The sequence below is a fragment of the Lampetra planeri genome, chromosome 12 (assembly GCF_965212315.1).
Source record: "Lampetra planeri chromosome 12, kcLamPlan1.2.h2, whole genome shotgun sequence".
Lineage (NCBI taxonomy): Eukaryota > Metazoa > Chordata > Hyperoartia > Petromyzontiformes > Petromyzontidae > Lampetra > Lampetra planeri.
The window spans coordinates 7,366,511-7,383,716 of record NC_136118.1 but is presented as its reverse complement, the minus strand read 5'-3'; the positions used below and the strand labels follow the sequence as shown (position 1 = coordinate 7,383,716).

At 48.9% G+C, this 17,206-nt stretch overlaps 1 protein-coding gene across 1 annotated transcript; it reads left to right on the top strand.

Annotated features, from left to right (window-relative positions):
* Nucleotides 1-9,796: 9,796 nt before the first annotated feature.
* Nucleotides 9,797-12,848, top strand: LOC144721826 (homeobox protein HMX3-like). Its single transcript, XM_078599747.1, has 2 exons — nucleotides 9,797-10,564; nucleotides 11,102-12,848. Exons 1-2 carry the CDS (start codon nucleotides 10,267-10,269, stop codon nucleotides 11,851-11,853), a joined length of 1,050 nt encoding a protein of 349 aa, XP_078455873.1. The 5' UTR covers nucleotides 9,797-10,266; the 3' UTR covers nucleotides 11,854-12,848.
* The last annotated feature ends 4,358 nt before the right edge of the window (nucleotides 12,849-17,206 follow it).

The following is a 17,206-nucleotide window of genomic DNA, read 5'->3' as shown; positions in this document are numbered from 1 at the left end:
AGGGAAATAATAAAATATAATGTTTTAACATAATAAAATAATATTATTCTACGTGACTTTACCGAAAGAACCAAGAAGGTGTGATGCACTGTTTGGCAAAAAACAACCTTTTGAGGTTTCCTCAAAATGCCCCGCACCAACACACACGGAGGTCTCCAGATACCCCCCCCCCCCCGCTCCCCCAAGGCCGGTTTTCAATGACCATGCTGCTCTGTTCTTTCGTCAACGTTGGGCCAGTCATAGTCAGATTCACCTTGTGCTGTTGCCTTGGGATTAATCTCTCACTTGGTCTTTTTGCGGAAGGCCCTAAGCTGGGCTTGGAGTAGGGATTGTTGGCGTGAGGCATGGCTACGTGGTATATGTTGGACTACGATGTAATTAACATCTCGCCTCCGTGGTCGTGTGGATTTTTCTCAGGGTCCTTCGGATTTTCTCTCCAAATGCAGAAAAATGCGTTTCGAGCATTTGGCTGCCATACATTTCCACATTAAAGCCACTTCGTTGAGCTATCATTTGTGGCCAAGTCGATTCTTAAAAGAGCGATTATACCTCAGCGGGCTTTACCTGGTAAAAAAAAGTTTATCATTTAGTTTAGTATACATATCCATACTGTATTATTCTACCCTATATTCATAGAATCTTAATTGAGGACAGTATACGTTCCATGAGAATAAGACAAGGCCACGTGAACGTGACAAATTATAAAATATCACAAATTGCCACCATCCTAGCCTGGCTATTTGTTCCGTGGCATAACGTGCAGGCCTTTATCAATACACCGCTGTCGGGCACGTTCATATTACTTTAGCCAGAGCTGAGGTTCGTTGTATTTAGTGGTCAGTAATGAGGAACTCAGGGGGAGGGGGGGGTCGCCATTCACCACCTGCGGGAACTGAATCAACTCGAGTCTTTAGCTGGAAACGCCTCGAGGTGGTCGGGGCTTTGGCGGTCGAGTTGGCGGCAACCTTCCTACATCCCCACCCACGAGATCACCGCCCGCTACGCCGCAAAACGACACCCATTACCCTATTCGTAACATGATTACACCGTCATTCGATCAGAAGTTGAAAATTGCGCAAAGAAGAAGAGAGATCATTACTTCGAGATGCAAAGAGCAACGCGTGGTTTAGAGAACATACCACAGCTATGTATATTGTACTGTGCATGATGTCGACTTTTAAGATATGTAATTGGGCATGCGCAGGACGTGGCTCTAGAAGGGATGATTGCCGGCCATCGAGACTAACGATGGAGTGGAAGCCGAAAGAGGGAACTGCGGAGATGAAGCGATGAACTCAACTCATGAGCAGGTGTTAAATGGATTGCTGCATCTTGTAGGAGCGCGAGAGAGCTGGCGACGACTTGAGAAGGCCTTCATTTAGCGGTGGCTTAATCATAGCTGCTGATTATTGTGCTGTTTGATTATTAAGATGATTTTGTCGTATATGAAGGCTTTAGAGTGGGCAACCAGCGGTTGGCAGTCAAAAGAAAGATCTAAATCCTGTGCGATACCTTAGTACATTGGCAGGGCTCGCGTCGACTTTGAGACAATTGCCGGATCTGGCAGAAGGAAGGTCGATGGCTATATGACCTTATTGACCTTGACCTCTGTAAGGCGTTTAAGAGCACATCGGTGAGATTGTAAATACAATCGAGTATTGACTGGCAGTTTTGGGTGTAGACGGCCTTTGACCAAATCGCCCGGAATGTGCCCAATCTCGACAGATCTAGGAAACTGAGCAGAATTGACTCAAGAGCTCGGTGGTTGAACAGGTGACCACGTTTCACCGCGGGTTGCGATGCAGGCTTGCGTGACGGGGCAGCTGAAGGCAAAGCAACATTGTACTGTACTTCTACGCTGCCCGCCTTCACCAACCCAAAACGTTGGCGAATTTACGGTCACATAACCTCCACGACCCGTGCGGCGTTTGCAGGCCCTCGTGCAGCAGTGGATTGACCAAGCTCAGAAACTCCCCCCCAGGCAGGACGCAGGTCCTGAGCACGTGCCCACGACAGGCGCGAGCGACTGTGTGCAGAACAATTTGCGGTGTCATCTTGACATGCCAAGCATGCTGCGATTCCTACGACGTTAAGCCCAGGGCGGAGAAGTACTGCGGTCAAATAACCCCCCACTTTGTGTGGGGAGATGCGTATCCAGCAGTGGAATGACACAAAGCACTGCACTTGTAGGTACATTACTGGAGGTCAACGGAGGTGCGGCTACTGAGCTGGGGCTGCCGGGACGATGATGTGGTTGGTGAGGCTCAACTCATGGGTCGTAACGTGGCCCTTGAATGTTGTGTGGAAAACAAAACAAAAAACCAAAAAAAACCCGGCCCGGGCTCACGGTAGATGTCGCTATTCTCTGCAGCCTCTTTCACCAGAGTGAGCATGACAAGTCTTACTGCTGTGACCATATCAATGTGAACTCATACAGCAGCGGCTTCTTGGCTGGCCATCGAACCAAGACGGTCGACCGCATCGTGCGCTTTCAGCTGCGCTTCTGCGGCCGTCTGGAACGCTCTTCCTCCTGTAGTTAGGAAGCCACTGGAAGCTGTACGCTTTTCAATCTAAATGGAAACTCATTTCTTTACGACTGCTTTTTTGTATTTAGTTTCTTGTTCTTCCCCCGCATCTCCGATTAGAACTGTTGGCTACGTACGGTGCGAAAGAAGTTCAACATACATACGTAGATATGCGTATGCATTTAATATGCTGTGGGGAGGCCTTTATCCTGCAATCCTGGATTGACAAAGGATGCATTATTACTTTCCAACATTTGTAGCGTAAAGCGTGTGTCCAGGTGCCAAATGCATGCTCAAACAATGACATTATATTTCAAGTCTTTAACCTTGATCTTCATACGCCACAATATTTCAAGTTGAAATGTATAATAGATGAATACGGACTGCAAGCATACGTTGATAGGTGATGTTCTTTCGTTTTCACACTCAAAGGCAGTTAAGCGCTGCTGTTCAATTATCACTGAGCCCTTCTCGGTGGACGGAATCGAGTCTGCAGCTGAGACAGACAAAGCGCTGATTCAATTAGATAACTCGATTACGCTGCGTAGGTTCCACCAACAAATGGGAAAAAAAACAACCGAGAAGAGGACAACCTCAAAAGGGGCGTCGCGGTGGCGAGATGACGACTACCTCGCCTGGTATCCAGGAGATCGTGGGCTGGATCCAGACCCTGATGCCTGCTGTATGTTTGGACTTTCCATGTTCTCCCCGTGGTCGCGTGGATTTTTATCTGGGGCTCTCCGGTTTTTCCCTCCACATTTAGAATCAACATGCGTTTAGAGTATTTGGCGGCTATAAATGTCCACATAATACGCAACTTATTTGAACTATCATTTGCAGCCAGTTCACTTCTGAACAAGAGCTGTATAGTTCAGTGGGCATTACCTGGTAAAATTAAATAAAAAAAATAATATTTCTAGATTTGAAGCTTTCGTGACTGCAAGGATCCATACTCTTAGGTTTTTTCTGTAAAGTCACGTAGGTAAAAAATATAATTAAAATTAATAATAGTAAAATAAAAATCACGACGTTTCGGAGGCAACATAAGCTTCCGTCTTTAGGTGGAACCGTCACAGCACGATTGCTGTATCAAGTAAAGAGAAATTCCAAGAGACCCGACCTTGTATATATACTGGTTGAGGGGGGAGGAGCCAAGGTAGGCCTACGTGACTTTACCGAAAAAACCTAAGAGTAAAAAATTAATAGTTTAAATTAGTTAAATAGTTTGGTGAGAGGAAATCAGCTTATTTATACCATAGTGGGAAGAGCCTTCATCCAACAGTGGATAGAACGCGGCTGATGATAATGACAACAACAACAACAACAATAACACCTACACGTGTTTATCTTTCTCTTTGGGGGAAATTGCCCACTTCGATTCTCTTTAGGTTCAATATCCGCCACGGATTCCTAAGAGGCTGTTGTGAGTAAACACGCGTTTACGTTTAGAGATTTCGATCAACGATATCAATTTGTCACTAACTTGCCCAAATGCTCTTAAAATTGGAAATAGCGCGTTTTAAATCCTATAGCGATGAGCAGATTGCAACGTGTGAATTGAAGATGTTTCCAATTGTTTTCATTGCTGAACGTATTTCTAATAGCCACACTTTGAAAACTACTATTATTATTACGCGTGCATCAGTGTTGGAGTTTTATTTTTTTGTATTTAAGCATGCATACCTATAGGCGAGTATGTACTAGTAGGAGACCTTGCCTGCTTTCTAGAGGCTTAAGCGTCACACTCCAAAGCAAATTAATTGGTTCGTATGACGATAGGGAATCGTATGTGTTCATGTGGTTAGCACGTGACTTAAATAAATATAAACATAAGGCTAACCCTGCTCTGCGAGTAGGCAGGGTTAGCCTTAATATATTCACCTTCGCGACGTATTCATTTTTGGGTCCATATTAGAATATATTCGTAATGGGATTGTTTTAATCATAAACATCGACTCCATTATTGCGTGCCAAATCTCAGCGTTCTGGCCTTTCAAAATATCATTAGAATGTATTTCACTCATTGACGATTTTCGATACGCACTATGAATGCACTTTTCGTAATTTTGTCACAGAAGCTTACACAGGAATTACCTCTTACGGAATGAAGATATTATTTGAAATCCCTTTCCCAAGCCACCCGTGCTGTTGACGCCCTGTCCCAGTTCAAGTCCAAGTTCTGGACCTTTTTTAAATATCGGCCTATGGCTGACTGTTACTACAAAATAAGTACCTATACTGTTTCTGTACAGCGTCTTGGGACAATATATGAAAACACATTGTATTGTATCATTGCACCTTTTTGTGGTCCAGTGTGATAAAGTAACAATTTAAAGGAGCTGCCCTGAAATTGCTCGCTCACGGCACTGCTGGCGGTATGGCCTCTCCCCTAGAGAGCACCGATAGAGGGAAGTTTTGACCTATTCTTCCCCGCTGGCCAAGACGTCTTGGAAGAGGTGTGAGTAGCCACACTTTACCCCATCACACGCTACCCGCCGGTCGGAGGGTTTGGGGGGTGAGTGACTCTTGATCGGTCACCAGCCCTGGAGTACCGCAAAGAAAGAGTTCAATGCATACAGGTAAAGGTGCAGCATTGCAATTGTTTGCTCGGGCCATCAGAGGGAGGTCTAAAGAGCCCCTCGGAAGAGGATATTTATAGCTTACTCTTCCCACTCTGCCAAGACGTCTCGGAAGACGTAAATAAAATAGTCGGCAAGAGTGGCAGAATGGCTTTGAATTGTTGAAGACGAAAAAAAACGAACCATCCTCTCTTTTTCTTCTTGGTTCTTTCGGTAAAGTCACGTAGAAGGGAAGTAATAAAATAATAAAAATAAAACATAATATTTTATTATGCTTTATTTTTATTATTTTATTAATAAAAATAAAACATAATATTTTATTATGTTTTATTTTTATTATTGTATTACTTCCCTTCTACGTGACTTTACCGAAAGAGCCAAGAAGATGAATCCCTGCAGTCACGAAAGAAGCTTTAAATCGAAATTTACATCCTCTCTTTCTCTCTCCAGATCGCGTATATATGGAAGGACACTAGGTATACGTGAATAAGAGATGCAGTCGTATGGCGGCGAACGCGCTCCGTTGCGAGCTTTTGTTTTTAAAGTGCGGATTTGTTAATAATTCAGTGAGCGTCTTGGGCGCACAAAGCAAAAACCTAATTTATGTTGCTTCTATGGCGGCGGCAACAGTACACTCTATTCATCTGAGACGACGGAGCAAGTGCACAATTGAGCTTTCTTAAGTGGGGTGGGGATTGCCCGCTATTGTAGCGCATCGAGCGAGGGGGTTAACGCCACGGCTGAAGTGGGAAAATAGATACAAGTAAATAATTTATGACGGCCTTATGTAAAAAAGCGCATAGATTGCCCGCGCGAAACGCAATGCAAATGAGACGTAACAAAAAGTTGCGTGCAAAAATATGGGATGGACACATTAGCAGCGGAAGGGACAGCCCCCCCCACCCACCCATGAGGCTCGGAGCACGATTTATGACGGGCTGTATTGTATAGGCCGATAACATTATTATTATTATTGCACGTGTTGTGTCGTGGAATTTACATAATTGTCAGATAATTCCCCCCCTCCATATGCCATGCACTGCGCCAGGAGCGGTTACTTCACGACATGTGTGCTGTGAAGTCGCCTAGATATGGACACACGACAGAAATTGATTGTTGAATCCATCTGTACTAAAACTTTCGTGTGAACTCCCACCCCCCCCTTTCTCCCCCCTCCGTTGGTAAGTTGTCTCTGGGTGCTCCGCTCTCCTCCCACGTAAAACCAAACACTCAACAATGGAATTGGTCAAACATCTCGATGCAACATCCTCCTGAAAAATAAAAACGAGCCTCGAAACCCATGACTACATATGCACGAGGTTGCGCGCGCACATCTCGAGGCAGTATCGTGCACAAGCACGGACACGCCCCCTCCTCCACCAAAGAACTCGCCACGTGCCTCGATAACATTCGTCGCTCTCTGCTCTAAAGAAAAGGCATTGCCCGAAACGTCAGCCTAACTGAAAATCATGCATTTTGTGAGCCAGTTGTATTAATAAGTCTAATGTGGTGGCGCACAAAAGTCGTAGGTGCTGCGCCCTGCATAACTGCACCATCACACTGACCTTTGTTTTTCTCGAAGATTACCCTTCGACGAATGTGGAGATAACTTCTTCAGACGGAACCGACGAGTGTATGGGATCATTTACATGACGCGTAACATATTCTCAAAGTCCTGCGGTTGTGTAAGATGAACACGGACATGGGGGGGAGCTTGATGTGGAAGAGTAGGGGTGGTGGGGAGTGGAGATGTGGGATAGAAGGAGAAGGGTTTGAGAAATTGATGTAGAAGTATATGGGGAAGTCACGTGCAAATATTGGGTCATTTGTTAAAATCATGAACAGCAATTTTGTATTTACTATTTGCCTATTTAAGGATGGAGTTATTTATAACACCAGCTTCAACGCAAGTAGAACGGCACCTCCGATTAGCACGAATGGCTAGGTACGGTGCGAAAGAAGTTCAACATACATACCTTATATTTAGACTTAAAGCTTTCGTGACTGCAGGAATTCACATTCTTGATTGTTTCGGTAAAATCATGTCGATAGGTTGAAATAAAATAACAAAAAACTACGACGTCTCGATCACAACACAAGCGATCGTCATCAGGAGGATCGGAAGGATGACGGTCACTTGTGTTGTGTGATCGAAACGTCGTAGTTTTGTTATTTCCTTTTAACCTATATCTACGTGACTTTACCGAAAGACCCAATGAAGATGGTGAAGTGTCCTCAAAGAAACTACCACGGCCGACATCGCGCGGAAGGTCCCTTCAGGCAGCATTTGGTTGACCAAGGGGCTGTACATGATAATACGATTCCCTTAACTATCACGAGCCAGTTGTGTCCATACGCTTACGAATCATCCCACTCAACCGACCTGCATTCAATGGAGACGATGCAAACGCCAGCTTCGAGGCGAGCAAGAACAATGACGACGTCTGGACGGCGTTCACAACGCACCTCTCGATCATTCATTCGTCTTGGGCACGCAGCCTGCCTCGCGAGGCCATCAGGCACGCGTCCAACGCGGACCGAGTCGCATTCAAAGCCGCGGCCCTTTCTCACACAAATGCGCTCATCATAGACGCGGCACCCACGTGCATTTCGCAAAGGCCTCGGTAGTGTTCGACACGGACGCCGTCGTTGTGATTCGAGTGCTCCTTCATTGAATGGGGAAACCAATCACACAGATAGCGGGCTGGGTAGGCGGTGTTGAGCGCACCAAGATTTGAACCCCCTGCAACGTGAGTTGGATTCTCGGCTACGGCTAACATCAGTGGCCGGGTGTGTGTGTGCACCGTATGTTGAACTTCTTTCGCACCGTACGCGGCCAACCGTGCTCATCGGAGGCGCGAGAGACGGCAAAACAAACTGAACACAAAAAGGCAGGTTCCAAAGAAAGAGTGATTACATAATCTGTTCGACCGTGCCCACCCCCCCTCACAGCTGTAGTGGAGGATGTTCAAACAATCCCCTATGCCCTACGCGGCACGAGAGGGAGCTTTATCCCGCCGTACACTATTATCACTAACTGCATGCGCGTCGAACTTATTTCGCACCTTCCATAAGCGTGCCGTGCTAAGCGGAGGTGCGGGAATATATTTAGTATAATTGTATGATGCTATACGTATAAAACACAACCTCCCTGCTTCGCTATTTACATTGATTCTTCACACACACACACACCACGGCATACATCAAGGGCCACTATATCGGTCATTAATATATCACACGAAACCAAAAACCTACCTGGGCAGCAATTTTACGCGCGCGCACACGCACACACACACTGCGCTCGCGTCAATCTCGCTGTTGCTAAACGATGCACGGCCCTGTCCAGTGTTCTGGAACGCCGTAAGGAACGGCGGCGAGACACACTTCATTGATTGTTGAAGGCGGGGAAAACCTGCCGGGGCACGTTGGGTGTGAACAATTCGACTCGGCGCTCTTTTTTGCCGGAGGTCTGCGCGGACTCCAGACGAAAGGTGAGCAACACTTGCAAGTGAATGACTCGCGCAACTTATTAACAACCGGTGACAGGGGGGGGTGTGTGTGCCCTGGGCAGTGCGGGCTCGATGTGCGGTAACGCACTTAGCATGGAGAAGGGTGGGGGGATAGACTCCCTGCCGCGTGACTCACTGCGGCGCAGTGGCACCTCGAATGAAGAGCACGGGGGTTGTGGTGTGATAGCGCATCTGGCGCGGGGTTGACACTTTCTGGTTTTTTTTGGGGGGGGGGGGGCAATTGATGTTCGATTTGGATTCCCGCGCGGTCGAACGTCGGTCACGCCTGATTCACACATACAGATTGGTTTCGCGGCGTTGTCTGTCGCATTGTCTCGACTACTTTAGGTAGGAACTTCTGCTATGGCATAATTATTGTGAAGCGGCGGGGGTGTGGGTGGGGTGGGTGTGTGTGGGGGGGGTCGTTCCATTGCTAGGGGGCACAGGCCAGGTGTTGCGCCATCTGCAGGAGTAACAACGTGTTTGTCGGTAAACACGCACCTCTTGTTCGGGCTTTTAGAGCTTAAAGCCCGCATGCCTAATGGGGCAAAGGGGGCAAGACACATCTCAATTGGCGCTAATGTGCTGAGAAAAAAAGGCCGCAGAGCGATGGAGCGAGAGCCGCTGATTTGCTCTCCGAGTCTAATCTGTTCATCCCGAGAAGGCAGCTCGCGACGGCTCCGGGCGCCCCGCCGCCAGATTTGCGCTCTAATTGGCCCAAAATGAAGAGCCAATAAGAGGCGGGCTTTCTTTTGGCCTTGAGCTAAACAACCCCCCCCACCCCACCACACCCACCGCTTTCCCCCCCCCCCATCCGTACTTCTCCCATCCCTCCAGCCCCTCGGAACCTCATCACATCACAACCCCTGAAGCTCCCCCCCCCTCCTCCCAAACTCCGCTAGCGCCACCCTCCCCCAACACCCCCCCCCACTCCCCATCACGCGTCCCTCTCTTCGCCCCGTCTGCAGCCCGCACCCCGAAATGCACCCCCACCACCCCCACCTCCTCCTCCTCATCCCCACCAAAAAAAACCGGGAGGTGGACTCATTACAAGCGATCCGCTTGTTATGCCGAGTAATCCCATTTGTCATTGTGCTTGCCCAATCGCCGCGCGTTCCTCGCTTGTTAGGCGTTTAACTTGTATGACATTTTTATTTCATCATTATCATCCGCCTCTCACAAATTGGCGCCGGGCTGACGCTCCGCTCCTGTCTGGGACGTGCAAGTTGGCGAGACTCGCTCACCCGCTCGCTCGCTCGCTCGCTCCCACTCACCCGCTCGCTCTCTCGCTCGCTCCCACTCAAGAGCGAGGCAAAGCGAGTAACCGAGCCATGTTCACCGCCCTCTCTCGTCTCGCGAGCCGCGCCACTGCTCCCTAGAACAGCTCCGCCTCGGAGGGAGAGCAAGGAGAGAGAGTAGAGAGAGAGAGAGCGCAGGGAGAGAGAAGAAAGAGGAGAGAGAGAGAGGAAAAAAACATCCAAGCGAGAGGGAAAGATCGACATCGCCGATGCGCCTTGGACACGCTTTTTTAAGCTCCGCGCTGGCATTTCTTATTTAGGCGTTATTCGTCGCGTGGAGTCGCGAATTCATTTTTTTCTTGTTTTTACTCCGCACACAGAGAGACCGAGGCGTCGCCACGGGACGAAGAAAAAGATGTCCGAGAAAGCGACCACGCCGCAAAATCCCGGCCCCAACAAAGTGTCATCATTCTTCATCCAAAATCTTCTCAATTCCGAAGACAAGCCCGCGACCAAGCCCGAGCGCCAGCTCATCTGTTTCGGATTTGGCAATGTTCGCTTCGGCGAGGAGATGTCGGCTCTCGGGCACGGCGCGGGTCTCGTGGTGGCTCCGTTCGAGATCCCCATGCCGAGATTCGCAATGCCGCCCTTTCGCCTCGTCGAGAAGTCCATTGCCCCGTGGCACCCCTACCTCCCGTTCGGACAGACGGAGAGTGAGTATCCACCCAGCCTGCACTCATGCACGCGCCCGTGCGACTGCCTTCGGAGCGACGGCATTCACTCGCACATGCTACGCTCACGCACAGCACATACACACAGTCCGGGGTATATATATATATAAATATATAGTTACTGTCTCTCAGTGTGGTCGCGATATTTGACTGCGAGTAATAAAATACTGGGGGGGGGGGGGAAGTGACACACACAGCGGTTTTTTTTATGACGGAAGATTAATGCGAGCTGTCCGCTGCAGTGCAAGTGTGTAGGTAATTCTGTGTGGCTTGGCTGTGTGAGAGCAACTGTGCGCGTGTGTTTACCAACTGTGTTCTTCGTGTCAGCGAGCGCTTACTAAGACATGCGGCGAGTCGCGCTAATTAATGTCGCTTGCCTCCACACTCTTCACGGCTGATACGGGGTTCTATTTAATGTGTGTGTAACGTTGTGACCGCGTATGCGTGCATGCAACTGTGTGCGACTCAGTTGATGTAACTGTGTTTGTTTACCCGCGCGCGCGTGCGCGTGTGTCACAGGTCCTAGGGGATGCTCCCCGTCTCTGCCCAACAGCGATCACGCCTCGCCGTCTCCCTTCAGCGACCGGGGCTCTCCCGGTACCGCGGCCAATAAATGCGAGGACGCGGACGGGGGAGACTCGTCGAGGGGAGCTGACGAGCGACTCACGCTGCACAAAACTGCCGCCGCCGCAGCCGCAGCAGCAGCCGAAGACGCAGCAGACGCCAAGGAAGAATCCATTGGCGACAGCGGCTCCGAGCGACAACTCGAAACGAGCGGCGGCAGCTGCGGCGGCGGCGGCGGCGGCGTCGATCTTCTGGAGAAGAAGGGCGGACGCAAGAAGAAGACGCGGACCGTGTTCTCTCGGAGCCAAGTGTTCCAGCTGGAGTCGACGTTCGACATGAAGCGCTACTTGAGCAGCGCGGAGCGCGCGGGGCTCGCCGCGTCGCTGCACCTCACCGAGACGCAGGTGAAGATCTGGTTCCAGAACCGGCGCAACAAGTGGAAGCGCCAGCTCGCCGCCGAGCTCGAGGCCGCCAACCTTTCGCACACGGCGCAGCGCCTGGTCCGGGTGCCCATCTTGTACCACGAGAGTTCAGGGGTCAGAGACGCGGCTGCTGCTGCTGCGGCGGCGGGCAGCGCTCACGTGCACGGCGGGGCGAGCCACTTGACGCGGCCTCTGCTGCAGGGCTTCGCCCACCCGCTGCCGTACATGCACCAGGCCATCGGCGGCCCTATGCCCGTGATGCGCTCTATGACTGGCTTAGTGTAACAAACAAACTATTTTGAACGAGTTTTTTTCCATTGGTATATATTGGATTTGTGTTTTTTACATGAAATATTCTGGTTTTTTTGTACTAACATGTAAAGTGTGAGAATTCAAGCGCCGAGTGCGTTGCTTGTAATGCGCAAGTTGGCGTGTGTGTGTGTGCGCGCGTGCGTGCGTGCGGAGATGTGTCGACTACTGAGATGTAAACAACAAAAACATTGACGTTTGTTATGCTTGTCTTGTAAGTATCGCTTACGGTATATATATATACACACACACACATTGCACGCGTTTAATCGACGGCGCGTCTGAGCTAAGATTGCGTACACGGTACAGCCCGTTTTGTCAACTCATTGCTGGATGCCGGACCCGAGCTGAGACGCACCGCCAACTGTAAAACATGTAAAGTGTTCCATACACGCTCGGCATCTTTCGGTGATCTCTTAACGATTATGTACATAAGGGTATTTTATTGCAAATGTTGGAAATTGGGAGGAGGGGGGGGGGGGGACGAATGTACAGATTAAAAACAGATCGAATTCCAATATATATGCTGTATATTGTCGCCTATACCCGTCAAACGTTAATCACGTCCGTCTATCGTTCATTTCTCCCATGAAATTGCTGTCCTGTATTTCTCCACCGCTCGCCGACTGAGAGGAAGACGTCGCGTGCACGTCGCGTGAATACGAACGGATGTCAAAAAGCAAGGCCCGCAACCCCCTTCCCGTCCCCTGCGCGAGGTGTACACGTGTCATTTTTGAAAGAGACACGTGCTTATTTATTTGCGTCGCGCTCCGTCGTCGCCAACTCGCCACACACGTGTTTCTTGCCACGACCGTCAAAGTTGGCCGTCCTCAGTCGGCCCCCTACTTCGTATTTATTCGCCCCAGATTGTTCTTATCGCGTCCGTTTTGTTGGGGAGGTGTGAGCTGCCAGATAACGTTGCGGAGAGAAGGACGAACGAAGCCCCATTAAACGTGAACTTCTGATCATTTTACCAATTTCTTTTTTTGGTTTATATTTTGTTGTTCCGTTACTTGCTTCCGGCGTTTTGTACATTTAATTAAGTTACACACGCACTTTGAATAAATTGTCCCACGGTACTCCTATTGACGTATCCTATCATCATCGACTTCTTTAGCGTTCGCAACACGAGGTTTATTATGCACCTACTACATCTTAAGGGCTGTCTCGTGACATTGGTTGTCGAAACCGTCCGATGATTAAATTGCTACTTTTGAGAAAAGCATATTTTTGATGAGATCTTTAATTGTCGAGATAATTTAAACTTCATAGGCTATACGTGATTTAATTTACTTTTAAAGCAACAGCTTCTACATCCGCTGTGCAAATACATTGTGTAAAACAAATAAGCCGTGTTCTATCCACTGCTGTGCAAATTGTGTTGTTGTAGTGTTTTTTTACATTAATTAATTACTCATTAATCACCCCCATCCACAGTAGCAGGCATTATATGATCCACTCTCAAAGCGGTCTCCATCTCTCAGGGTCCTGCAATGTAACGATCCAACCTAACACCTGCACACGAGCTAAATGTATCGCTCCATCTCCGTGATGGACGAGTCCTAATCACGAAATTTAATTAATTAAAATTGGGGGGGGGGGGGGTAGGGTGGGGGGTGAGGGGTGAGGAGCAGGGGGGGGGGGGGGGGCGTGCGAGGGGGAAGTCCACCCGAGTGGACTTCCGGACGTTAATTGGCAAAGCCGATGTGCTCGAAAAAGTTTTCGTATGAGTTGGAGCAATTAGCAGCAGAGCCTTTTGTGCTCGCGATAATGAAATGGCTTCGGGGTCAAGCTGTGTTTGCACTGCCTTTATGCCGGCGAAGTTAACATCGCTGTTTGGGGCCCATTCGCCTGTAACAGTGAAATCCTCGGCCTGTCGAAACCAATAACCACGCTACAGTTAATCCGTGCAATGCTGTCTGAACGGTCTCTTCCGTTGTTATTTTACCACCGTTAGCGCGGGCGCCAAGCGGTGCATTCACGCAACTCGCTGTAGTCGTCGTTGCGTCTGTGAGCGAGTCTGTGTATAGGCGCGCGGTCGTGTAAGCGGTTATCCCGCTGCGCTCCGAACCCGATGAGCCGAGTTCGATTCCCGCTCACGGCCAACACCGGTGACGAATACCTGAACCGGTCCTGGGTCCTCCCCTAGGTCGACTCAGGCTCAAATGAGTACCTGGTACGGTGTGTAAACATCGTCACTGGGGGAGACAAAGTAGGCCGAGCGTGGTGTCGGCTACTCACTCGCTTCGTGTGCCGTGCCGGCCTGCATAGTTGCTCACTTACAGCACTTGTCCCAACAGTATGTTAAGGGCTGTACAGGGGATCTTTGTAGGGGAGCCGGAATGTCGTTGCTACGAGTTCAATTTTTGCTCACGGCCAACACCGGTGATAATTATAATGATCATTGGTGTTGGCCGTGAGCGAAAATTCAGATAATTATCTGAACTGATTCTGGACCTTGCCTAGGCCGACTCAGCTCTAAATGAAGTACCTCGTGCAGTGTGTGTGCAAACGTCAGCAGTGGGGAGACAAAGACGACCGGGGGTGGTGCTGGGCACCCATCCTCTAGCGTGCCGTGCCTGCCTTCATTTGGTGCTCGCTCACAGCACTTGCCCTGAGTCTGTTCAGGCTCTGCTGGGGGTCTTTGTCTATGTATGTTTTATTATTATTCTTATCATCATCAACGGCAAACCCGAGCTACCATGGAATGTGTTGCAATTTACCGTCCACGTATTTGTGTATATGCGAGTGTAAAATAGGGCTTATTTTCTAACTCGATATATGATTGAACCCTGCGAGTAGGAATTATCGGCACAAGGCACTACCCCGCTAGAACATCCACATTTTGACTCTATATTTCAGTATTGTCCTTAAAGACTTCTGGTAACCCTGACGCACCTTCAAGCAAGGGTTTTGCTTACAAGACAACGACAAAGCCTGTAACAGACTGTAGGGGCAAGTGCTGTTAGCGAGCACCAATGAAGAACCGGCACGGCACACGATGGAGTAGTTGGTTAGCACCACGCCCGGCCGCCTTTGTCTCCCCCAGTGGCGATCCCAAGGTATTCATTTAAAGCGACGTCGACCTCGGGTAAGGTCCCGGAGCGGTTCAAAAAATCGTCAACGGTGTTGACCGTGAGCGAGAATCGAACTCGGGTCGCCGGGTTCGTAGCGCACAGCGCGCTGTCCACTGCACTACCGTCACACACGCACAGAACACCACACGGCATCCCGAGAAACACAACAAGATGAAACGTGGCGAAAATAATTACCAGATCAGCGTTCCGGACTGTTCCTCCTGAAATGAAGCACTGTAAATGTGTACAAACACACGTATATATGTATGCACACATGGGCCTTGATAGGTGCTAGCTAGCAACACTTCTCCCACGAGTCTGCGATGCAGGCTAAACGGGATATGTAGATGTCTTTATATACACATACACTGTTCATGTACTGTTTGCATATTACACGATGAGTGAACAATGTACGTCTATATACAGTATATATATATAGATCTACACATATATTACGTGGGCACTTAATGGACAGCTAATTATGACACGTGTAATTAATTAACCGTATATGGCGCCTCTACACACTAGAGGACACACACACACGCATGCACTCACACACACACAGTTGTGACAACAGGACATCGTTCCGCAAAAGGGGCGCATTTAATCGTCGCATTCATATTACATATAACGAAGTTAATTATAGATATGATTATTTGGTACGCAATTTAGTTTCAGTGTAGGTAAATGTGACGCTTTTATGAAGGCCATTAGGATACTCGACGTTAAAAGCCCTCTTTTTATGGCCCCAGTACTTTTTTTCGCCGCTTTCGGCAAATTCACTTTAGCGTTGAATCATTTAAGGTGTATGTGAGCCTAGACAAATACATTGAGAGCTTCATGCATACTGCATACGAACACAGAGAAACGCACAGGTATATCGGCTCTTCGCGTATAGGTTATAGTAGAAATGCGCATGCACTTTAACAGCATGGCCCATTGTCCAATGGTGCATCGCACCGTGTGTAAATAGCTGATAGAACATTTTAAAAAATGGACTCGCGTACTTTTTTTTGTACGCATACAAATGCACTTGTCCGCGTGCTCCGCTTTCCTACGGCGTGTAAACACTCATGAGTTTGGCCGATAACACCTTCATATATAGAGGACCGCAGAGTTTGGGCAATGTTTGGTGCCGGCTCATCGCCTGGCTGCCTTCCTGCTTGTCTCTCCGGTCCCTCGTGCGCCCCCGAGTCGTTCTCGCGCTACAAGAGCGAGCGAATCGTTCGGCTACGCTTCATAAGTTGAAACCATTAGAATAACAATTAATTTGTGTTTTGAGTAAGGAGTTATGGTGAACTGAAGTTTGTTCAATTGTCTTCACCGTATGACGGTTTATGTTTACGAAAGTATCTACAAACTGTAAAAAAGCCTCAATTAGTAAGCTAAGCTTATACTGATTACGATACTTTGTAAATATATATCACATACACACGCGCAAACCAAAATGTGAATTATGGATCCCATAAAGGTCGGGGAGCTACGTGAACATTACATATATATACGCGTTTACATTGACCCATTTTATAAGAGATCCCACAACTATTGACTTAAGAACAATTAAGTGGCCTTGAGGGCAGGCCACCGTTGCAGGAACGGGATGACGACCGGTGCAGGTCGAGACTAACCACGGAATAGCAGTCAAAGGAGTGAACACACCCGAAAGAGAAGACAGTCCACGGCAGAGAGGAAATCAACTAGGGTACCGAGCCGTGTACGCCGAGCGCGCGAAATGGATCGTGCCATCACGGGATCGGCCTCTTCTTCTCTGCGCACGGCTGGACGGAGACGGGTTTAAGGCCTTCATCAAGCAGTGGATAGCTCATGGCTGTTTGCTGCTGCTGCTGCTCGTGATGATGCTGATAATGATGGCTACACGTGCTATGCAGACACACGCGCAGACACGTTTTATAATTGTGCAGGGATGCGCACGGGGGCCACGTGACGACCTTGCCTTGCTGAGAGGGCTCGCTTGGGCTGCGCGGGGTGGAGTTCACTCGCGCTCACCGCTCCACCACCCACTCTACCACTCACCCACTCAACCACCCACCCACCCACTCACTCCCTGCAGCTCACCGCGGGACCACGCGCATTAGCCTGCTTGAGAGAGGGGCCGTGATCAATTCGAGTCGATAATAATGATCATTTGCATCGCAAGAACGCCGCTGAATTAATCATTTAATGACTAATGTACCATTAGCGGTGGTTTTAATTGCCGGGTCGATACATCACTGCCCCGAGCAAGAACAGAG